Below are 24136 nucleotides of genomic sequence, written 5' to 3' on the forward strand. Positions count from 1 at the left end.
GTCATAGAGCTTCTAAAACATTCCCACCTGGAAATTGTCATTTAAGTGCTTGTCATTTTTCATCTGAAGAGTCAACCAACCATTTATATTCCTCATCATACTGTATCTTTGTTATTTATGTTCAGCAATTCAATCAAACAACAATTCCTCAATAGATATTAAATGAGGAAAATATACCTAGTTCTTATCAAGCCAACATGAAGATAAATTAATAAATGCTTTTCCCTGGATTAGGGGGCATTAATCAATTATCTGTTTTGAGAAATTAAGGCAAGCAACACAAATAATAGTTAAAACAAACCCATTCCAAGCTCAGATGTGTACTGATTAAATTACAATGGTATATCTTGTTTGGGATTATGCCCATTCAGCTGTGTAGTCATGGCAACAGTGTTCCTGGCATTGTTTTCCATAGAAGTCATTCGAATAGCTGAGGAACTGTTCAGGTAACTGGCAGATCTCTGTTGATGAGGCATCAAGTGACAGCAAAGCTGGCCATTGAAATGCCGCCTAAAGCTCTCACTGAGGAAATAGAGAGCAAATGGGTTGACACATGAATTGGAGAAGCTGAGCACTCTGGCTACCAAAGTAATGACCATATGGCCAAGTGATGGGTCGATCTTTTTGTAGTTAAAGGACCGGTACATGTAGAGCACATGGGTAGGCAACCAGCATACAGCAAAAAGCCCAACGAAGACTAGTACAATTTTGGCCAGACGTTTTCGAGTTTCCATCTAGAATGATAAAATGAGCAGAAACCATCAGTCACAAGAAATGGAGCTGTTCCATAGCGCAGACTTGAGCAAAACACAGAGTGTTAGGCTTCCCTTTTGCTTTCACAATGCATTCAAATGCAATCAGAAAAGTTAATAACATCAGAAACCACATTATATTCCCAATGAAACCTTTTTACACTAATTCGTTCTTAGATGTTTTCGGATACAGATTGATGTGCTCACAGCATTAGGCTGCACACGCCACAAGAGGCTGATCTACTCTCATCATTGATTTTACCAATTATGTGTTGAAAGGGGAACAGAGGGCAAGCTTTCATTCAGTTCTTCCACCCAACCCCAAACATATCAAAGCTCATCTTTTGCCAAACATTGGCTGAACCTCTTTCAGCCTGAGGGCCAAATTCCATTTTGAAGAAGCCCTTGGAGGCCACATTCCAGTGGGGGGGGGGGCCAAAGGCAAAAGATTGGGACAAAAAAATGCCAGCATACTTTAGCGTAAAGCTCTTCCTGCCAGCAACTCAGCCTTAGGAGAGGCATTTTGACCTTTTGGAATGGGGAAATAACTGCACAAAAGCTGGGAAACTATCAAACAACTGGTGGTTGGGGAAAGGGGTGGGCCGGGGGATTGGACTGGGACCCCAGGAAGGCTAGATTTGGCCTCTGGGCCTGAGGTCGTGCATAGCAGCATGGTTTTCACAGTGGCATGATTCAACAAGAAGACAGGTCTGGACCATCTAGCAATTGATGATGAAAACTCAGAAGAACAGAGAGGATGGATGAGTGTCAAGCAGGAGTGGACAACTTGTGGTCCTGCAGGTGTTTTGGCCTGTAACTCTCATCGTCCCTCACTATTGGCTATGCTGGCTAAGGCTGATGGGAGTTATAGAGCAAAACACCTGTAGGGCTACAAGTTGCCCACCCCTAGGGACCTAATATCCCTTTTTTGAGGCTCTCTTGCCAATGGTAGAATAGCTTTCCATTGGCTCAAGTAGCTTCAGCCCCTCAAGGGTGACTCGCACTTCTCACAGTTGCAAGGTACTTATTCTAGACTAGTGCAACACATCTGATTAACTGTAGCCTGATACCCACTATGTTTGTTAACTTGAGAAGCAAATGTTATACCAATTGTAATTGTTGAAATAGATGATTCTGAAGCAATTTCTCTTGCAAACAAGGCCCATTGATTTTGGTGGAACTTATTTCTAAGTAAGACTACTCAAGCCTGTAGCCTATAACAGCTGTGTGTAAATTATCTGCAGCCCAATGGTTCATAATCTATTCCCAGTCTTGCCCTTATTGTTGTATAAGTTGCCTACTGCAAATTCTACATTGTCGTGACAAAAATGATAACTGCTAAACCGAAAACCATATCTACTGTTCATATTAAACATTTAATCTAAACTTGTAAAGAGCAACAATTAATGTATCTCTTATTATCAGCTAGGGACGGGAAAAATAAAGGACAGAAAAACTGCAGATAAATCTAGAATCCAATCAGTGTTCAGTTCAAAACCAGGGACTTACTGAAATCCAGACATGCAGAGTGCACACCAGTGATATCATTGTGCACACCAGCACTTAGAGTCCTCTATAATGGCACCTGCCATCTAAAACCAGGTAGAACCTTCAGTGGATTCTGGTGGGCCATTGTCATAGTCCTCAGAAGACGAGGCCCCTTAGTTAATGGGAGAGGGAGAGGGCTCAGTTACAGAAGCACCTCATGAAGTTTCCACTTCCTTAGGACCTAATTCCCCAGGAGAACTCCAAGGACCAGCCCCACTGTGTCCAGAGGACATCACATTGCAATCCTTAGATTCTTAGGACTCCAGCCATGAAGATGCCACCACATTGCAGCCACCTCTGTATCCTTGCAGCCTGACGCTGATTAAACAAACCAGGCCCCTTGAAGAGAGAAGGAATCAGTCAGTATGGAGTTATCGGGTTAACCAGTATGGGCACCAAGCAGTCTAAAGGAAGCCAACAACATACTTAAGGTTCTTTCATGGTTTGCTGCTTGTTGGAGCAACATATTGGCAAGCTTGTCTGACTTCCAGTTCCAGCATCACTTGGAACTGTCCGTGGTGCTGCTCTGTTCCTCGCTCTCTGGGAAACCTGACTCCAGCTTGATCGGAATCCAACTGAACCTGACTTCCTACAAGACCTTGATGTGAACCAGATCCTTGATGGATGCCCTGTAACTTAGATGTCATAGTACCCAACATCACTAGGCCCTCACTGTGGCAGGGTTCACTGGCTGAAACAGAACAGCTTTATGAATGTCTATTGTGGGTTCAGCCCAAGTGAAAAGGAAAAATCTGGCAAGGTTTTGGCAACTGTTGTTATCCTTCTTTCCTTGGCATGCACCAAATATTCAACATGGTGAAAACTATTTCCCGAGCTATGTTGATGAGGGTGGGGTTGATTGTCAGGGGGATTCACAGAACTTCCTGGTAATAGATGAACATAGTTATAAGTAGGAATATACCAGTAGCATATTAGTATTCTGAGATAAAATCTCAGCTGGCCCGCAGATCTGTGAGATGTCTGCGATTCTTTTAAAGTAAATCTCCAAGCAAATGTATGGGTGACTTACCTGTCTTTTAGATTGTTCACTGTATTCTCCAGGTAAATTATGTGCACTCTTAATTAAAGTCCTTGCAATGTGGTAATAGTAAATAGTAATGATAGTGAGTGGGATAAGGAGGTATACCAAAAGTATCATAACTGAATGGATCTTTGGGTGCAAATCATCCTTCAAGGGATATCGTATGCATTCCGTGAAACTGACATTATCTGCATCATTGATATGTGCCACTTCAGAGAATACTGCTTCAGGAACTGCTAGCAGGATGGAAATTATCCAGATGGCAATTGCTTTAATACAGGTCCACAGGACTGCATTGGATGCTTGAATATCCATTGGGTTTACAATTGCCTTGTACCTAAAGTATAGAAGGGGAAAGGAATGTTATTTTTCGAAGAATACAAGCTTTCATTGAAAGGAGATGGCTTCCTGTTGGTATCCTTTGGGATGAATATACCAGTTAATAGATATGAGACCTGCACTTCTGTTCAAAAGGTTTGAGGAACAGTGTCCATGTATGTGTCCATTTCTGTGTGTGTATTGGAGGGAGGGGGTAGAATGGGGGAAGAGAAAGAAATGAGCAGGGAAGGAGAAAGCAAGTGACTGAGGTTCTAGTTGGCCCCAGTAGATCACATTCAATGGCTATAGCTTCATTCATTGCTATTGAAAGATACTTCTATTTCGTAGATATCATGTTTTTAGTGGTGAGGACATAGGTTTGTCATACCTGTTCACATTTTTATCATGACTACTAGTTACTTGTTCAAATCCACTAGGACATCACATAACCCTGGACATCTTACTGGGGAACTTTTTATCTTTAGAGCATAACCAAGGTCCATATAGTTCACCATTCTGTTCTCACAGTGGCCAACCAACCACCTGTGGGAAACCCACAAGTAGGACATGGGGTGCAATAGCAATAGCGTCTTCCCACCCATGGTCCCCAGCAACTGATGTACATAGGCACATTGCCTCTGATACTGTAGGTAGCAAATAGCCATCAGGACTAGCAGCCATTGATAGGCTTATCCTCCATGAATTTGTCCAATCCCCTTTTAAAGCCATCCAAATTGCTGGTCATCACTACATCTTGTGGTAGCAAGTTCCACAGATTAACTATGCACTTTGTAAAGAGGTACTTCATTTTATCTTCTTATAGCCTTCCCACATTGGGAATTGTGTGGAGGGGAGAGGATTTTTACACAGTACATAACTTTCACATAGTTTCGATCCTCTGCGCTTATTTTAGAAATTAAGGCTGCAATTCAAACCTACTTACCTGCAAGTGCCATTGAACACAGTGGGATGTACTTCTGAGTAAACATGCATAGGATTGTGTTATACCCACTTACTTGTAAATGAGCTCCATTGCACTCAGTCTTACTACTGAGTAGACATGTATAATATTGCATGGTAAAACTTTTAAAATGTCTTTAAGTACAGCTGATGTCAGTAGGACTGTTGGCATTTGACCTGCATCAGGATCTTGAAATGGAGCCATCTACTATCTGCCTGCATAAAAATTTAGGATCAGCTAACCCTGGCTGATCCTTTAATTGGTCCCTAAGAGCATCCATTTTAGCTCCACATTACTGAGATATACACACACCTTTTCAGCTCTGTCCTGGCAAGTGTAATGAAAACTATTTGTTTTCAGCCTTCAAGCAGCCAGTGCCTTTTGAGCTTTCTTCAAACAGCCGTGATTAATGACTGTCCAGGAATTTGGAGCCAGAGATTTGTTCCTTTTATTAACCACTGAATTAACCAACAAGCATGTTGATTAGATTAGGAAATCCCCTTAGTAAATCTAAATCCTCTGGTAAATCTAGACAACTCTTTGTCGAGTGCTGTGCCAGAGAGAGAAAAATGACTCCAGAATGTCATATGCTCACAGGACAGATGCTCAGTGGTGATACATCCATGATTTTGACATCTGTGAAGCAGTACACGGAAAGAACTCCTGGAACTAGGCCCAGACGAATGTAGTTCTTAACTACTTTAAATTTAATGAGCTGAAGAGCCTGGTGGTTAACTTGTTTGGTGCTGAAAAACCTCATTGGACATGTATTATGGGCTAGAGAGAAAACACTCAAATTCAAATTACATCTATCATTTTAAACAAGGGTGCATAAAAGGGTCTTGATTGACCATGGAAGCATGCAATTGAGCAGACTCTTAAGTCCAGGAGCCCCATTTAGGAACACCAGGGGAGCTGTTACACAGGTACACCCACAACTGTGTTTCAGGATCACGTGTTGCACTCATGTTCTGCTTGTGGATTTCCCGTAGGCAGTTGTTAGGTCACTGTGGGAACAGAATGCTGGACTAGATAGACGCTCTTTATGTTCTTATGTTCTATTCTTCAAGTATACGTCTATCTCTGGCTAATTCACTGGTTCTGACACTGAGTAACTATTGTTAGATACAATTAAGTGGACAGTTATTAGGTATGCATGCCACAGGCACAAATTCCTTGGGTTAAAAAGGGGAGAGTAGACTGTTTGACCTGTGTCGAATGTTTGACCCTTGCTGATTCTATGGTTATTACAATATATAAAAAAGTCAAGTACAATGGATGCTCTTACATTCCACTGTGGCATGTTTCATTTTTAGTATACTGAAGGACCAAATTAGATGGGACATTCATATCTTTACTCCTGGCATACCTGATTTAATAAATACTCAGAACAGGAGGAGAGGTACTGAGCTAGAGTGGAACCATGATATGTGTGTGGGGGGGATATGGATTTAAACCTTTGTCCTTGCCACATTTGTGATCTGAACTGGGACCCATACACTATTATAAATAGCCAACATTGGGTGGGAGGATTCATATCAAGAGCACAGCATAGAACACACCACAGCCTTGATCCAGTGTGGGCCCTTTGCACCAGCTATTTATGATGGAGGGGAAATCATGCACACCAGGGCTAAAAAAATTGAATAATGTCATGTCTGGTGTGACTCTAAGAATAAGTCTTTAGACCTTGTGGAGAATCTTTCTCCTCTCCTATTGAAAGGATCTTTCCCCCTGCCTGAGACTGACATTGCACCTTTAGAAGTATCTCAGAAATAGACATTGGGGGGGCGGGATGTTTCCTTCCAGACATCCTGCCCTTTCTGTGGGAAGCAAGCCACGCAGATCGCAGAATTCAGATCAGTTCTGTGCTGGTCCCTACCAGCCATATGAACCAATGGGGAATAATACGGACTGAAAATGCCATGATTGTCTGTCTGCATTATCAAAATAACTTTCTGGCATCCTGGGCTGTATTCCTAGGTACAGTAAAAGCCGATGTACCTATTATTGTTTCTTTTATTAACCACTGTGTTAACCAAGAAGCATTAGATTACGCAATAGAAAGCCAATACAATGTAGTAAAGTGTTAGACTACAACTGCAGAGGCCCAGGTTCAAATAACCATGATGTTTATTGGATGATCTTTCGAGCCAGTCACTACCTCTCAGCCTAACTTACCTCACAAGGTTGTTGAGAGGATAAAAGAGGAGGCCGTGCAAGCTGCCCTGATCTCCTTTGAGGAAGGAGAGGATAACAATGTAATAAATAACTATTGCAACTGATCTGTGAAAGCAGAGGTCTCTGTTTGTATCCTGAGAAAGCAAAAGCAGTCACAGATGTATTACCAGTTTTCTCTCTCTCTCTCTCTCTCTCTCTCTCTCTCCCCGTGGGTTATAACTGAATGTGGAGAAGAGCTGTACAGTTCAATACTAAACCCAAATATTTGTATTAGTCTCACTGAAACGTATGTCAATGCCTAGGATTCATATTGTGGCCACCACGTGAAGATGGCTTTCAATCATTCTGAGTGTTCTAACCACATGATGAACTGTTTCCAGGAGTGCAACTTGAGCTGGAGCTTGGCACTGAGGTCCAGGGCCCAAATGACCATTCAAATAGTGGCAGGTGATGGGGCAGTAGCAAATGGGCCCTGCATGGACATGCTGGAGCCCACCAGGGCTGATGCTGCTCAACGCAGCATCCTTTCTTTCTCCTTGTTTCTAACCTAAGAGTTAGGGGCAACCAGCTGGGCATGCACATGGTTACAGATGCTCATTTTATTTTATTTTATTACTTTAAAAATATACTGTCCTCTTCTAAATATGTTTAGTGACAGGGAAGCAGAAGCAAACTCCATTTTGTTCTTATAGTCATGATGGTGCTATGCTTTAAGTGAGTTTAAAATGCAAAATTGCACATGTTCAGAGTATTTCTTTTTGGCAAACGGGTTTCTTTTTAGGGCTGTGCAGGGACACACACACACACCTGATCCGACTCGGATGCTTCGGAGGTGGGTCTGATTCGGCTCAGGCTGATTCAGGGGAACCCTGACCCAACTCGGCCCCGAACCCGGAGCAGGATTCGGATGGCCAAATCCCACTTTGGGGGGGCACACCCCTGTGCAAACCCCCAGCTCCTTACCTGGGCCGCCACCGCCACCTCCTCCATCACTACTGCCGCCTCCGCCGCCGGCTCCTGAGGCCTGGACATGCGCCAGCTCTTATTGCAGGGAGTCACCATTTTTAAAATGGCGACTCCCTGCAATAAGAGCTGGCGCACGTCCAGGCCTCAGGAGCTGGCAGAGATGGCGGCAGTGGCGGCAATAGCAGTGGTGGAGGCAGTGGAGGCAGTGGCATGGAGGTGGTAGAGCGGGCGGCGGAGGCAACGGCCATGACAGAGGCAGCGGCAGCAATGGAGCTGATGGCAGTGAAGGCAGCAGCAGAAGAGGCGGCAGTGGCGGAGGTGGCGGCAGCGGCAGCAATGGCGATGGTGATGGGCAGCTCAAGTAAGGACCAGGAAGTGCCAGCACAGCTGGACTGGGGGTGATGAAGGTCTGGTGTTCACCGAGGCGCTTCGGAGAGCCCTGAGCCCCCGAGCCCCTCCGGGTCACCTCGTGGCCCCTCCGCTCCTTCTTGGAAGGGGTCAACGTGACCCAAAGCAGCCCACTTCGACTTGGGCTGCATGCCTCGGGCTGCACGCCTTGGGCTGAAGCAGTGCACAGCCCTATTTTTTTCCCCCTTTTGTTTGTTTTTGCTCTGACGTATCAGGAATTTAACAGCAGTTGTGAAGCATGGAATGACCGGGAAGGTCAAAGAGAAATGTTAGTTGGGTGCTTCACAACTGAAGTAATACACTTGGCCATCTAAGGGGCCCTCGCTTCTAAGATCACTAAATCCAGGGACTAAACTTATCCAGCTGTTTATAGTAGCCCACTATATGGATTGGGCCATTTTCTTCACGCTGCTGCAAGCAAAAAGCCCACAGTACTGCAAATAGAATATCTGCAGTATTGTGGAGAGAGCCACCTAGTCCACACGGTAAGCTCACCAGCCACCCCACGCAGCTGCCTGAGCCAAAATGGCCTCCAAATTGCAGCCACAAATGTGTTACTGGATCTTAGCATGACTCCAGTTGCTACTTTCTAGTCAGTGAGCTAACAGGTTCCCGCATCCCAGTAAGGCATGGTACATTGAAGCTCATACATTTCAGGCAGAGAAGTGAAAATACTTCAGTGCCTCAAGTTTCCCTAGAGTTGATGCTTCTCCAAATGCCATTAAAAACATCTCAATCTGATATAGTTGGCTCTGTTCACAAGCATTTCCAACTGCACTGAAGCGAATCAAGATGCTGCCTCTTGAGCCAGACATGCTCCGATAAGTCAGATCAATGTCTGTCTCCTAGAGACACTGTTATTAGCAAAGAAGAACAAATCCACATGTCAGTTTCTCGCACACTCAGGTGACTAAAGGGAGTGAGGCCACTGGGGCTAGAAAGGCTGATTTCCTCACAATCTGTCATCATAATACCATTGCTTTCAGGGAACATCATCCTTGTTTCCTCCCTAAACTTTCAAAGAGTTGGTGGCAGATGCAAGAAAGAAAGACGAGCTATGAGAGAAGGTGTCCATGGGAATGCTTCCCATAAAATGCTTCTGGCTAGAGCTGTGATCAGAGACAGGCTTGTTATGAAAAAAAAATGTTTTGCTCTGTTTTTTTAGGTCATTGCCTGGATCTATTCCTAGTATAAAGTGCCAGGAGAAACAGTAATGTCTGTAACGTTTCAGTTCTTCAGTGGAGAACTCCATTCTCTAACTCCATTTTGCCAAATCATTCCATATGGAAAAATCCTCCCAGTGTCATTTCCAGTCCCATTTCTGTTACACTTTTTGCTGACACACCTCTACTATAGCAGCACACATGAATTCACACAGAGGGAGAGAGGGAGGGAGGGAGGGAGGGAGATCTGCCATGTATAATGTGTTTAGGATTGGTGTGCAAAGCTCCAGTGTCTAGCATGTTCCAAATCCTAATAGCAAACTCATTCTCTGAGTGGGAGTGTGGATCGCTATGCAGCCAAAATGGCACTACTGATGAATGAGAGGAAGATATTGGGGAACTCCAAGGTTTGCAGAATACAAAAAAACTTTAGAAAACAATTAAGAGGGGTAATTCCTCCACCCCCCAAAAATAGGTCACTGGAGACTGAGTGAACTTATACTGACTGATTGTTGCAAGGGGTGGGCAAAATGAAAACTGGAATGGAGTACCTTGGAAGAGGACATGGCTGGATGGCTGGATGAAGAGGACCATCCCACACTGCAGAACTATGTTGTAGGTCCCACTAGTTAATGTATAGGATGTTTATGAGTAAGGGTGTACTTTCATTCAACAAATCCCTTACCAATGATCTTAGAAGTGGAGGCAGGGGGGATTGATGATTACTAAGGCTACTTATCCGCAGTCACCCTACAGAACCTGGGGATTATTTTCTAAATGTGCCATTTTTTTCCCAAATAAATACATTTTCCAGCAGGACATTTTTGAATAAAAAGAATTTTGCAAACATGATGCAACCATGTTACCAACACAAATAAAGATTATATACCCATAGCTAGTCTGATTTAGCTGGAATAGATTTAGATTCAATAGGTATTCAGTTTCTGTTTGGAACTGTGTACCGTTCAATTTCTCATCATATTAGCAGATGACATTCACATAATTGTCTAAACAAAACCAAGTCCAAAATACCCGTTTAGTTTTGTGAACTTTCACCCAAATTACATACCAAATTGTCTTCTAAGTGGGTGTTTTTCCTCATTCATTAAATGTTTCTTGTTAATTAATTGGTCCTGGCCATTCCTGTGTTGCATACCTTTGGGAAAGCATTCCTACTCTTTTTATAGACTATTTAGAATACTTGTGTATCTGGCTGTCTTTTTATCCTCCTATTGGTAACATGACTCTGCAGTCAGGGAAAATCCTAGAATGTTACCTGTTACATTAAACTTATTTAGTATGAAGTTTGTTTTCAGCTTTCAAGAAAGGGATGTGTGTGATACTGAGCACAGTGAGCTAAGGAAAAGCTTGGTCCACCATAAGAAGAAAAATAGACCGCTGCCATTTTGGCACACTTCATGTGACAAAAGCTGAACATTCCTCAAACAACTTTGGGAAGGGCTTTGCAAGACTTCAGCTCTTGCTTTTGCACAGAAACCCAAATACAAAATTTATGTGCATAACATCGCTTATGAGGGGCACACCTTTTCCCATTGTATCTATGAATTAAAAAATCCATACGACTGATGAATTCGAAAATGATCAGGCTGCTAACACGGCCCTGTTTTTTTTAAATAAAAAGGGCTGTGATGTGCAGTGCAATCCTATAGATACTTACCTGGGAATAAGCCGCATTGAATGCAATGGAGCTTACCTCTGAGTCAATATGCATAGGATTAGACTGTTCTATATGTATAAAACCTTCACATCTGACACAATATACATGTGTTTCATGCTGGGATATTGGACACCAAAGGCAAAAGAGCATATAGGAAGCACCCTGAGCAGAGTTTGCGACAGCTCCCTCTGAGCTAAGTGTGACTGTGCCTTCTGAGTGTAATTTAAGCTCATGGTTTTCCCTGTTGCCAAAATCTCTCTGTAATATGCATGGGTGCATATATGTATAGATGTGTGCCTGCCTGCATGTATTCTTACCATTAATTTTAAATCTCTCCCTTAGCTTACGGCACCCTTCACCGATCTGGTGACTTTCAGATGTGTTGAATTAAAACTCCCATCATCCCCAGCCAGCCTGGGGATAATGGAAGTTGTAGTCCACACATCTGGAGGGAACCAGGTTGGGGAATGCTGACTTAGGGCATGGCAGATGGCAACTTCCAATGCTCTTGATTTCGTGCTGGCCTGCTACCCACGGAGCAGGTAACTTCAAAATCAAGGGAGGGGGTGTGACTCAGTGGTAGAGTTTTGCATGCAGAAGATGCCAGGTTTGATCCCCGGCACCTCCAGGTAGGGTTAGAAAAACGCCTTTCTGAATCCATAGAGAATCACTGTCAGTCAGCTCGACAATATTGGGCCAGATGGACCCATGGTCTGCCTCATTCTAAGGCAGCTTCCTATGTTCCAAAGATACACTTTCATGGCTTTTCCCAATACAATTCTTGCTGTGAAGTTTGTGCTAGACCCAGGCTCACTACTGTGTGTGCTGAAGATGCACAGGCACCGGTGAAGATCCGTCACAAGATGCAGCCATTGCCACACACTCTGTGACAATGTGCTTCTGTGAGAAGCAGGAATACATCCACCCTCCTTCCAAACTCCCTGCTCAACATACCCTTCGGCTCTGTTTAATGTTTACATTTTTAAAAATTAAAGGGAAGACAGTTTCCCAAAGAGTAAGGCTTCTCACTTTTTTTTAAGTGATTGTGCTATGTGAAAACATACTTTCTTTTGCATGTGAAGGATTGCTTTGCTTCCAAATAAAGTCTTAAGGACCAAGGTTGCTCAAATCTAAGTATATCCACAAAGCAGCAATGCTTAATTTCTTCCAGTCTCCTGTGGTTACTCAAGGGTGGGGGGAAAGGACACTCTGTAGACAATCATATGCACACATGGTGGCAGGCCTGCCCTGAGACAGAATGCTAGTTGAGACTTTAGGACACACACAAGACAACTGAAATCCAGCCCATCTTGGTGAATAACGAGACGAGCTCACTTTTGAGTGTATGGATGAAAAGTTCACTGTCCTATTCATCAGAATTCCAGCAGAGCACCTGTGCCTTTCACAACTGCCAAAAATGCAGAAATTCAACCAGAAAAGCTTCTCTTTTTCTTTTCTTTTTTTCCTTTTCTGGAAGCAAGGAAAACATTCATGGAATTTTCTGTCATAAAATTGTTAAAAGTCAAATGTTAAAGGCAGTTTCCCTCCCTGCGGGGGCGGGCAGGGGTGGGGGGAGGAGTATAACAACTTTAGATGCGGTTTGCATTTTGTCAGTGGGGGCTGGTGGCTCCGATGTCAGTGGGGCTATGCATCCACTCTGGGTTTCAGTCAGAACCTGTCAGAACTTTAACGGAGCTCTCCAACGTGCTGAACCCGTTATAGGGATTGGGTTCAGCACCTTGGATAGCTCTGACTGAAGCCCAGAGATGATTCACAGCCCCATTGACATCAGAGCGTCAGCTTCCACTGCATTTTGTGGTTGCATTTTCTCCGTCTTTGGCGCCCGCCTGCGTCCTTCTTGTCCTCTGGTTCTGCCACTGCCCCGTCCCTTCCTTCCTTCCTTCTCTCTCTCTCTCTCTCTCTCTCTCTGCCTCCCTTCGAGGAGCCCCCCGCACCGGGGCCACCTCTGCTCGGCGTCTCCGCTTACCTGTCGGCGCTGAGAGCGGTGAGGGTGAAGACGGAGACGCCCACCGAGGTGAGCTGGATGGCCGGCAGCAGCTTGCAGCCCAGCTCGCCGAAGAGCCAGCCCTCGAGGATGAAGCGCGCGGCGTCGACGGGCACGCAGGTCAGCAGCAGCAGCAGGTCGCCCACGGCCAGGCTGGAGATGAAGATGTTGGGCACGCTGCGCGCCGCGCTCTGGCCCGCGAAGACCTTCAGCAGCGTGACGTTGCCCAGCAAGCCCACGGCCACGATCAGCAGGTAGAGCGAGGGGATCGCGCAGCGGATGATGAAGAGCGCCCGCGCTGGCGACGACAGCAGCCGGTCCGCCGCAGCCTCCGCCCCTGGGGCCAGCCCCACGGGGGCGGCCTGGCTGCCGTTGCCCTCCGCCGTCACGTTGCCCCAGCCCGGCTCGCCGCCGCCCGGCCCCGCCGCCGTCGAGCTCAGCGGCATCGCCTGGTCCGCTGGAGGGCGGCAGACGCCGGCCGGACGCCGCCGCCGCCTCGGGCTACGCGCGGGACGCCGAGCCGCCTCGTCTGCTGCCTCCAGTCAAAGAGCCCGCTCCATTCGGCGCATGCTTTTCCCGCCCAGCCGTCGGGGAAGGGCCGCCCGGGCTTCCCCTCGGGGAGGACGGCGCCCCCTGGAAACCCAGGTCCGGAGAAGGCGACGGGCTCTCGGCGGGCTGTTCGGGGGCGGGGGGGCTGCAGCGCGAAGTCCGCCGAGCCCCTCGCCGCCGCCGCCGCTGCCCTCTCCGTCCTTCGGTGTCCTGCCCCGCGGAGGGCTTCGGCTCCTCCACGCGCGGCGGGGGGGGGGATCTTGCGCGCGACGGCGGCTGCGCCCCCCTGGTGCCGGAGGAGGCTTTGCGGGCGGCGTTGGGCGGCGCGTCTTCCCGGACAGCTCCCAGCGGCGGGTATAAGCAGCAGCCGTCCCTGCCGCGCAGGGCGCCTCGCCTTTTATAGGCGCGCGGGTCCGCCTCCGGCAGGAGGAGCAGTTCCGAGGGACGCCAGGCGCAGAGCGGGCCCCTTGGCGCGGCGGGAGGGGTGGGGCAGCGGAGGCTGCTGACTCCTCCGCCGGCGGGACCGTGAATCCGCTCGGGGCTTCAGTCGGGACCAATCGGAACTCTCGAGGAACTGTCCGAAGTGCTGAGCCCAATCCCCAAACTGGGTTCAGCACCTTGGATAGCTCCGTTAGCGTCCCGACTGCTTCTGACTGAGACCCAGATCGGATTCACTGCCCCGCTGAAATAGGAGCCACCAGCCTCCACTGGGGTGGGGACGCCGGCGGCCCGCGGGGGTCGCCTCCCTGGCGCAGCCTCGCCCGAAGGAGGCTTCCCCAGGCTCACGCACACAATAAGGGACGGCGGGACAAGAGACGGGGGTCTTCTCGGGGGCGGCTGGTCGCCCACGTTAGGCGGTCGCCGGGGGGCTATGAAGCCGGTGGGCGGACGTGGTCGACTTGCGCAAGATACGGCTCCGAGGCTCCGAGCCTGTTTTCTACACCCAACCTGCAGCCCTCCAGCTGGGTTGAGCGGGATGATGGGAGTTGAACGCCAAGGCATCTGGGAGGGGCCATGTTAGAGAAGCCCGTTCTATACTTACTTGAGAGTAAACATAGAACTGAACCCACTGGGTTGTATCCAACTCAGAGTTGAAAGGAATGGGACTTGCGTTAGACGAACAGTGGAGACAAGCCACTGGTGAGCACGCATAAGAGTGCCGGTAGGGCTCTGTGGGGGAGCTTCTGAGCTCCAAGCCGGCAGACCCGAGCGCCCGCTGGTGGGGGTCGCCCCAGGATCATGGCTGCGCTTCATGGTAAAGCTCGTTTCCTCTCACTAGCGGCGCAGTGGATGCGGGGGAACTGTCCGTCCCTTCGTGCTGAAAAGTTCTCGGGAGCCGCATCCCGTTCTTTCTTTCAGCGACAGGGCAGCGCTTGCAATCCGTGATATGCTTGGCAGTTAAGTCCATCTGAAATCATTTGGACTTAGGTCCAAGTAAATATGACTAGACTCGGGCTGCAAGTCACTTAAAGTTCAGTCCTATACACGTCTTCTCAGAAGAAAGCTCCACTGTGTCCAATGGAACTTACTCCCAGGCGAGGGGGCAGCTTTAATTACATAACACTGTTAACAGGGTTGGGGGCGGGGGGAGGGCTTAGACCGCTCTGTGTGGGTGCAGGTGTCTGTGTGTATGTGAGTGTCTTGTGAGCTGTGACACAAAAATCCGCAGTCGTGTTAATTCATTCAATACATGTATATCCTGTTTTCGGGGTTAAAAACAAATAAAGGGGATTGACACAAGCATATATATAAATATACAGAAACAGGGCTAGCAAAACAGTGTCTTCTCAGCTATATTCTATGTTGTAAGTCTTCAAAAAAACAACAACACGAGGCCACATGTTGAGATATCCATGCATATTTGGGTTGACATGTGTGTGTGTTTGAGAGAGTGTGAGTGTGTAAAAGAAAGAGAGAGGGGGATGGATGGACGGATGGACAGACAGAGAAAGCAAGACATATGTATTTGATTTACACACACAGACACACAGACACACAAAAATAATCTGCAGCTCTCTTTGGATTAGTCTAATTCTCTCTCTCTCTCTCTCTCTCTCTCTCTGTTGTGAAAAAATTAAGGCAGTGTTTGCAAAGAGCTGCCCTGTCACTGAGAAACAGCTGGTACTGTGTGCCTTGGAGGTTAACTGCCGGACCCTAAGCATACCTACTCACAAGTAAGTTCCAGTGCACTCTCACTCGGGTTTATTCCCAGGTAAGTATGCATTGGACTGCAGCCTAAATGATTTATTAGATTTGTCCACTCTCTAAAAATACTCTAGACTGATGTACCATTTTGATTTGTTCCAAAGTTTTTTGGCTCAACAGCTGTCAGAATGGCAGAATATACAGCAACAGGGGAAGAAGGCTGAACAGGCAGAACCAACCCACAAGCCTGGAACAATGAAAAATGTAGAAAATGAATGGATGAAACAAAAAAAACTTAACTTTGATCAACCCCCCCCCCATCTTATGTTGTTTACATCTGGATTCAGAGTGGAACACTGATTGGTCAGTAAGCTCCCAGTGAGTCACTGGATTTAGGTTGACACTAGTGTAGCAAGGGAGGGACAGGTAGGATTCACAAGAGCAAAGTGGTTGCCAAATGTCACTTAGAGCACGCGTATTTATTTATTACATTTCTATACCACTTACTTGCCTCTCACTTTTCACTGTAAATTATTTTATAATATTCATCTATCTTAACAATAACATCCCTATGAAATGGGTAGGGATGTACGAAAGTCACCTTTTCACAGCTTTGATTCACGGTAGGGGGGAGGCGCTCCATCCCTCCCCTCAGAATCCTCCCTGGCTGGCTCTGCTCTGTGGCGGCTCCGTGGAGCCGCTAGCCAGGGCCATCCGCAGCCGGAGTTCTGGCCACAGCCGGCTGCTGCAGACGCAAATGGCAGCTGAGCTGCCGTAGCAGCCTCCATTTGCGTCCTGCCAGGCTGCCATGATAGGCTACGTAAGTATTTATGTAGCTTATCATGGTAAAGGCAGCCACACAAATGGCGGCCACTATGCCATTTGCATGGCTGCCTTTACTGTGATAGGCTACGTAAATACATATGTAGCCTATCACGGAAAGAGCAGCGGCACAAACGGCGTAGCAGCCGCTGTTTGCGCCCCTGCTCTTTGCCATGATAGGCTACATAAATGCTTATGTAGCCTCTCACGGCAGCCTGGCAGGATGCAAATAGCGGCTGCTACAGCGGCCACCATTTGAGTCCGCAGCAGCCGGCTGAGAGACCAGCTGCCGCCGCCGGAGCCACCGCCGCCAGAACATCCACCCCAGGTAATCTTCATCCTGGGGGGGATTCTGTGGGGTGGCAGGGGGTGGGAGGCCGTTCTGCCACAGGTTTCGGGGGGCCAAATGCCAGTGTACTCGGCCTCACTGAAATCCGTGGTGGAATTCTCCACCATCCCTAGAACTGGGTTCTTTATTATTTAAGTAAAAGAAGAGCAGAGCAAAAATGACTTGTCCAACAAGCTGAACTGATTTTAGTCCAACAAGAACCCACATCCTCCTAAACACATTCCTTGTCAACAGGGTACTCTGTACATGCCAAAGTGGAAATGCAAGAAACTGGAAGCTTCACCTGTTGAATATCTGGCTATTGTACAACTGTTAAAGGTGCACGAGCTGTACAAGGAAAAAAGGCGGCAGCCACAGAGATGAAGTTGTAACAGAGGTGTCGACAAATTGCTCAGTGGAATAACACAGGATGCTCAATTAAGTAAGCCAATCAGCACACCTGAGGGCAGTGAGACCATTGAGACTGCCAATCCAGAGAGAGAGAAAAGGATGCTGTACTGAGATGAAATGGAAAATGTAGCAGAAAGAGATTAGACATGCACTGAAAAGGCAGAGAGAAATTCACATCACACATGAGAACACATATTTTTACTCTGTACTCAGTCTGTACCTACCACTGTAACGAAGGAATTTACCTCTTAGTCCTTCTGTCATTAAAACCCTGAATTGCACTGAAGAGTTTGGAACAAGGGTGGACAGAAAGTAGAACAGGCTATACTGGTAGCTCTCTGGGTGATTTGTAGTAGATCAGCAAGAGTTGTCAGCTCTTAATGCTTTATTAATGACTTGGAGGAGGAGATGCAGGGAATGCTGATCAAATTTGCAGATGACACAAAATTGGGTGGGATAGCTAATACTTTGGAAGACAGAAACAAAATTCAAAGTGATCTGGATAGACTGGAGTGTTGGGCAGAAAACAACAGAATGACATTTAATAGGGATAAATGCCAAGTTCTGCACCTAGGAAAAAGAAACCAAATGCACAGTTACAAGATGGGCGATACGTGGCTCAACAACACTACAAGCAAGAAGGATCTTGGAATTGTAGTCCATCACAAGCTGAATATGAGCCAACAATGTGATGTGGCAGCAAAAATGCAAATGCTCTTTTGGGCTGCATTAATAGAAGCATAGCTTCCAAATCCTGGGAACTACTAGTTCCCCTCTACGCAGCACTGGTTAGGCCTCATCTGGAGTACTGTGTCCAGTTCTGGGCACCACACTTTAAGAATGATGCAGACAAGCTGGAGAGGGTTCAGAAGAAGGCAACAAAGATTATTAGGGGACTGGAAACAAAGCCCTATGAAGAGAGTCTGAATGAACTGGGCATGTTTAGCCTTGAGAAGAGAAGACTGAGGGGAGATATGATAGCACTCTTGAAGTACTTGAAAGTAGGGATGTCAGAGAATTCCACGATGGATCTCAGTGAGGCCGAATGCCAGTGCATTCAGCCCCCCGAAATCCATCGCAGAACGAAGCCCCCGCTGCCCCCAATCCACAAAAGGCACGCGAAACGGAGCACTTACCTGCTCCCATCCACGCTGCTTTGCGAATGGCGGCCGTCTGCGGCCGCCATTCGCTTCCTCCTCTTCATAGCCGTGATAGGCTATGTAAATACTTATGTAGCCTATCACGGCTAATGCAGGGATGCCATTTGCATCCCTGCGGAGGCCGTGATAGGCTACGTAACTATTTACGTAGCCTATCACGGCGGGGGGGGGGGGACCAAGCATACGCAAATGGCGGCGGCTACTGCCATTTGCGTACGCTGGGGTTTTTCCCCCTGCCGTGATAGGCTACGTAAATATTTACATAGCCTATCATGGCTCAATACAGGGACACAAATGGCAGCAGCTACAACAGCCACCATTTGCATCCCTGCAGGTCTGCCCAGCGGCCGGATTCCGGGGGGAAGAATGGAGTGCCGTCCCCCCATCGAGGATTCTGGGGGAAGGGACGGAGTGCCTCCCCCCCACCGCGGATGCCCCCTGTGCGGAGCCAGGTAAGGAATTTGTACATCCCTACTTGAAAGGTCACAGAAAGGAAGGCCAGGATCTCTTCGCGATCATCCCAGAATGCAGGACACAGAATAATGGTCTCATGTTACAGGAAGCCAAATTCCAGCTGAATATCAGAAAAAACTTCCTGACGGTTAGAGCAATACAACAATGGAACCAATTCCCTAGGGAGGTGGTGGGCTCTCCCAAACTGGAGGCATTCAAGATGAGGCTGGACAGCCATCTGTCAGGGATGCTCTGACTTGGATTCCTGCGTTGAGCAGGGGGCTGGACTCGATGGTCTTGTAGGCCCCTTCCAAGCCTACTTTTCTATGATTCTGTGACAACTAAAAGCCTTTTTCCCATCCTGAGTTTGTCTGCTGGAATCAAGAAAGGTAGTGGGCAGTGAACTGGAGTAGATTTGCATATGAGATGATTTGTGTGTGAGCTCCAGTTCTGGTTGTTGTTGTTGTTGTTGTTCAGTCGTTAAGTCATGTCCGACTCTTCGTGACCCCATGGACCATAGCACGCTAGGCCTTCCTTTCCTCTGCTCTCTCCCAGAGTGTGCTCAAGTCCATATTCATTGCATCAGTGATGCTATCTAGCCATCTCATCCTCTGCCATCCCCTTCTCCTTTTGCCTTCTATCTTTCCCAGCATCAGGGTCTTTTCCAGGGAGTTTTCTCTTCGCATTAAGTGGCCAAAATATTTGAGCTTCAGCTTCAGTATCTGTCCTTCCAATGAGCACTCAGGGTGGATTTCCTTTAGGATTGACTGATTTGACCTCCTTGCAGTCCAGGGGACTCGTAAGAGTCTTCTCCAGCACCACAGTTCAAAAGCATTGATTCTTCGGCGCTCAGCCTTCCTTATAGTCCAGCTATCTCACAGCCATACATTACTACTGGGAAAACCATTGCTTTGATTAGATGGACCTTTGTTGGCAAGGTGATGTCTCTGCTTGTTACTATGCTGTCTAGGTTTGCCATAGCTTTCCTCCCAAGGTGCAAGCGTCTTTTAATTTCATGGCGACAGTCACCGTCTGCGGTGATCTTGGAGCCCAAGAAAATAAAATCTATCACTGTTTCCATTTCTTCCCCTTCTATATGCCAGGACGTGATGGGGCCAGATGCCATGAGCTTAGTTGTTTTAATGTTGAGTTTCAAACCAGCTTTTGCACTCTCCACTTTCACCCTCAACAAGAGGCTCTTTAGATCCTCTTCACTTTCTGCCATTAGGGTGGTATCGTCTGCGTATCTGAGGTTGTTGATAATTCTCCCGGCAATCTTAATTCCGACCTGTGATTCATCCAACCCGGCGTTTCTCATGATGTACTCTGCATATAAGTTAAATAAGCAGGGCAACAATATACACCCTTGTCGTACTCCTTTCCCAATTTGGAACCAATCGTTTGTTCCATGTCTGGTTCTTACTGTTGCTTCTTGACCCTCATACAGGTTTCTCAGGAGACAGGTAAGGTGATCTGGTACTCCCATCTCTTTAAGAATTTGCCACAGTTTGTTGTGATCCACACAATCAAAGGCTTTAGCATAGTCAATGAAGCAGAGATAGACGTTTTTCTGGAATTCTCTTGCTTTCTCCATGATCCAGCGAATGTTGGCGATTTGATCTCTAGTCCCTCTGCCTCTTCGAAACAAGCTTGTACTTCCTGTAGTTCTCGGTTCACATACTGCTGAAGCCTAGCTTGTAGCATTTTGAGCATAACCTTGCTGGCATGTGATATGAGCGCAATTGTACAGTAGTTTGAATACTCTTGGGCATTGCCCTCCTTTGGAATTGGAATGTAAATTGACCTTTTCCAGTCTTGTGGGCATTGTTGAGTGTTCCAAATTTGTTGGCATATTGAGTGCAGCACTTTAACAGCATCATCTTTTAGGATCTTAAATAGCTCAGCTGGAATACTGTCATCTCTGCTAGCTTTGTTGTTACTAATGCTTCCTAAGGCCCACTTGACTTCACTCCATAGGATGTCCGGCTCAAGTTCAGTGACCTCACTATCATGGCTATCAGGGACATTCAGATCTTTCCTGTATAGTTCTTCTGTGTATTCTTTCCACCTCTTCTTAATCTCATCTGCTTCTGTTCGGTCCCTGCCTTCTTTGTCCTTTATCATGCCTGTCTTTGCACAAAACGTTCCCTTGAGATCTCCGATTTTCTTGAAGAGATCTCTAGTCTTTCCCATTCTATTGTTTTCTTCGATTTCTTTGCATTGTTCATTTAAGAACGCCTTCTTGTCTCTCCTTGCTATTCTCTGGAACTCTGCATTCAGTTGGGTATATCTTCCCCATTCTCCCTTGCTTTTCGCTTCCCTTCTTTCCTCAGCTACTTGTAAAGCCTCATCAGACAGCCACTCTGCTTTCTTGCATTTCTTTTTCTTTGGGATGGATTGAGTTGCTGCCTCCTGAACAATGTTACGGACCTCCGTCCATAGTTCCTCAGGCACTCTATAAGGTCTAATCCCTGAAATCTATTTGTCACCTCCACTGTATATTCATAAGGGATATGGTTTAGGTCATACCTGAATGGTTTAGTGGTTTTCCCTACGTTCTTCAATTAAAGCCGAAATGTTGCAATAAGAAGCTCATGATCTGAGCCACAGTCAGCTCCAGGTCTTGTTTTTACTGACTGTATAGAGCTTCTCCATCTTTGGCTGCAACGTATATAATCAATCTGGTTTCGATATTGACCATCTGGTGATGTCCATGTGTAGAGTCGCTTCTTGTGCTGTTGGAAAACAGTGTTTGCTATGATCAGCATGTTCTCTTGGCAAAACTCGATTAGCCTTTGTCCTGCTTCATTTTGTACACCAAGGCCATGCTTGCCTGTTATCCCGGTGATTTCTTGACTTCCTACTTTAGCATTCCAATCCCCTATGATGAAGAGGACATCTTTTTTTGGTGTTAGTTCTAGAAGGTGTTGTAGGTCTTCACAGAACCGATCAACCTCAGCTTCTTCAGCCTCAGTGGCTGGGGCATAGACTTGAATTACTGTGATTTTGAATGGTTTGCCTTGGATTCGTATTGAGATCATTCTATCATTTTTGAGATTGTACCCCAGTACTCCTTTTCCCACCCTTTTGTTGACTATTAGTGCTACTCCATTTCTTCTAAGGGATTCTTGCCCACAGTAGTAGATATAATGGTCACCTGAATTACATTCGCCCATGCTTGTCCATTTTAGTTCGCTGATTCCCAAGATGTCGATGTTCAATCTTGCCATCTCATGTTTGACCACCTCCAGCTTACCTTGATTCATTGATCTGACATTCCAGGTTCCTAAACAATATTGTTCTTTACAGCATCGGATTTTCTTTTCACCACCAGACACATCCACAGCTGAGTGTCCTTTCGGCTTTGGCCCAGCCGCTTCACTCTTTCTGGCACTATTTGGAAATTCCCTCTGCTCTTCCCCAGTAGTATATTGGACACCTTCCAAACTGAGGGGCTCATCTTCCAGCGTCATCTCTTTTAGCCTTGTGATACGTTCCATGGGGTTTTCTTGGCAAGAATACTGGAGTGGGTTGCCATTTCCTTCTCCAGTGGACCACATTTTGTCAGAACTCTCCACCATGACCTGTCTGTCTTGGGTGGCCCTGCACAGCATAGCTTATGGCTTCACTGAGTTACGCAAGCCCCTTCGCCACAACAAGGCAGTGATCCATGAAGGGGACCTAACGTTTACAGAGTGCCATTTTCATTCACCACTGTGTATCCTTTAGTAAAGGAATGTGGAATGTGTGGCCCCTCCAGATGTTGTTGGTCTGCAACTCCCATCATCCCTCACCATTGGCTATGCTGGCTAGGGCTGATGGAAGTTGGAGTCCAACAACATCTGGAAGACCAGACATTCTTCACCTCTGCTTTAGTACACCCCAGGGGTGTTGCTGGATCTGGACTTATGAAGCCCAAGCCCTGAATCTCTTTCCTGGAGTCTCAGATCTGTTCCACAGAGCCCTGAGTGACTACTGGTGCCAATGGAAGGTGGGTTTTGTTTTTGTTTTTCTCAGTTTAGGGGACAAAACTATGCATGTTTAGACTGGGAAAGTCCTAAAACTCCCAGCATTCCCCAGCCACTGTGGCAGGCTAGGGAATGCTGGGAGTTGTAGGACTTTTTGTATCTAAACATGTATAGGATTGCACCCTTAATTATCATGCAGGTGCAATTTTCAAGGGGGATTGCAGCTTGGGAGGGAAAAGTTAGCTCTTCATTTCCCACATGCTGCAACATTCCCACCCCAAAACAAAAACAAAAAAACCTCTTCCCTGCATTTATTTTTTATTATTGCATTTATATCCCACCTTTATTCCTCTTGCAAGGAACCCAAGGCGGCTTACATTATCCTCCTCCTCTCCATTTTATCCTCACAACAACAACCCTGTGAGGTAGGTTGGGCTGAGAGTGTGTGACTGGCCCAAAGTCACCCAGTGAGCTTCCATGGCCGAGTGGGGACTAGAACCCGGAACTCCCAGCTCCCAGTCCAACACTCTTGCCACTACACCATACTGCATGGCAATAAAGCTTAGGGAGAAACTTTTTTCACTGATTTGGGATGACCTGGGTCAGGGCATGCAAATTAAATGAAGAACTTATCTGAGATGATTTGGATGAGAAAATTATTGGCTAGCTTGGCCTCCTGTGAAATTTACATACCTCCTAGTAATCCTTTCTACATTTGCATCTATAGATCTAAATGATCATGTGCAGGTTTGATGGAGATGTGGGTCCTGTGGGCCTGGATCCTGAATCTTTGGACTGCCTAGCAATGCCACTGGTACACCCCATGTACATTTGTAGCTGGGGAGATGGTTCTCTAGGTGTGGCTGTCTTCCAGACAGGCTGGAACCCCTGCAGCACCTCTGCCTTGAAGAGAGAATAGTAAGCAGTTGACGAAGGCACAGGTGAGCGGCAGGATGGTTTTGTCTGTATCTGGTGTTGTTTGATGATGATGATGATGTACTGAGGGAAGGAAGATGGAAGGAAAGATGGACGGGACAGCAAATGTCACATGCTGGACTGAAGGGTCATCAGGAATGGACTGCTGTCCGTGTTGTCTCTGTCTCTCTCCGTCCTTCCCTCCCTCTCTCGTCCGCAATCTTTGTGTCAGTGGAGGCTGGTGGCTCCGATTTCTGTGGAGCTGTGAGTCCATTCTGGGTTTCAGCCAGGCATCTAAAGGAGCTATCCAAGGTACTGAACCTAGTTTGGGGATGGGGGTTCAGCACCTGGGATAGTTCCTTT

The 24136-nt window shown here is 46.8% G+C and overlaps 1 protein-coding gene across 1 annotated transcript; it reads right to left on the minus strand.

The window, feature by feature from the left end:
• Positions 1-332: 332 nt before the first annotated feature.
• NMBR (neuromedin B receptor) lies at positions 333-13468 on the minus strand. Its single transcript, XM_084817226.1, has 3 exons — positions 13005-13468; positions 3331-3679; positions 333-734 (listed from the first exon to the last, which is right to left on the minus strand). Exons 1-3 carry the CDS (start codon positions 13466-13468, stop codon positions 333-335), a joined length of 1215 nt encoding a protein of 404 aa, XP_084673352.1.
• Positions 13469-24136: the final 10668 nt, after the last annotated feature.

Source organism: Heloderma suspectum, chromosome 1 (genome assembly GCF_057233095.1).
Source record: "Heloderma suspectum isolate Gila_16-S chromosome 1, 16-S_ref, whole genome shotgun sequence".
NCBI classification, from domain to species: domain Eukaryota; kingdom Metazoa; phylum Chordata; class Lepidosauria; order Squamata; family Helodermatidae; genus Heloderma; species Heloderma suspectum.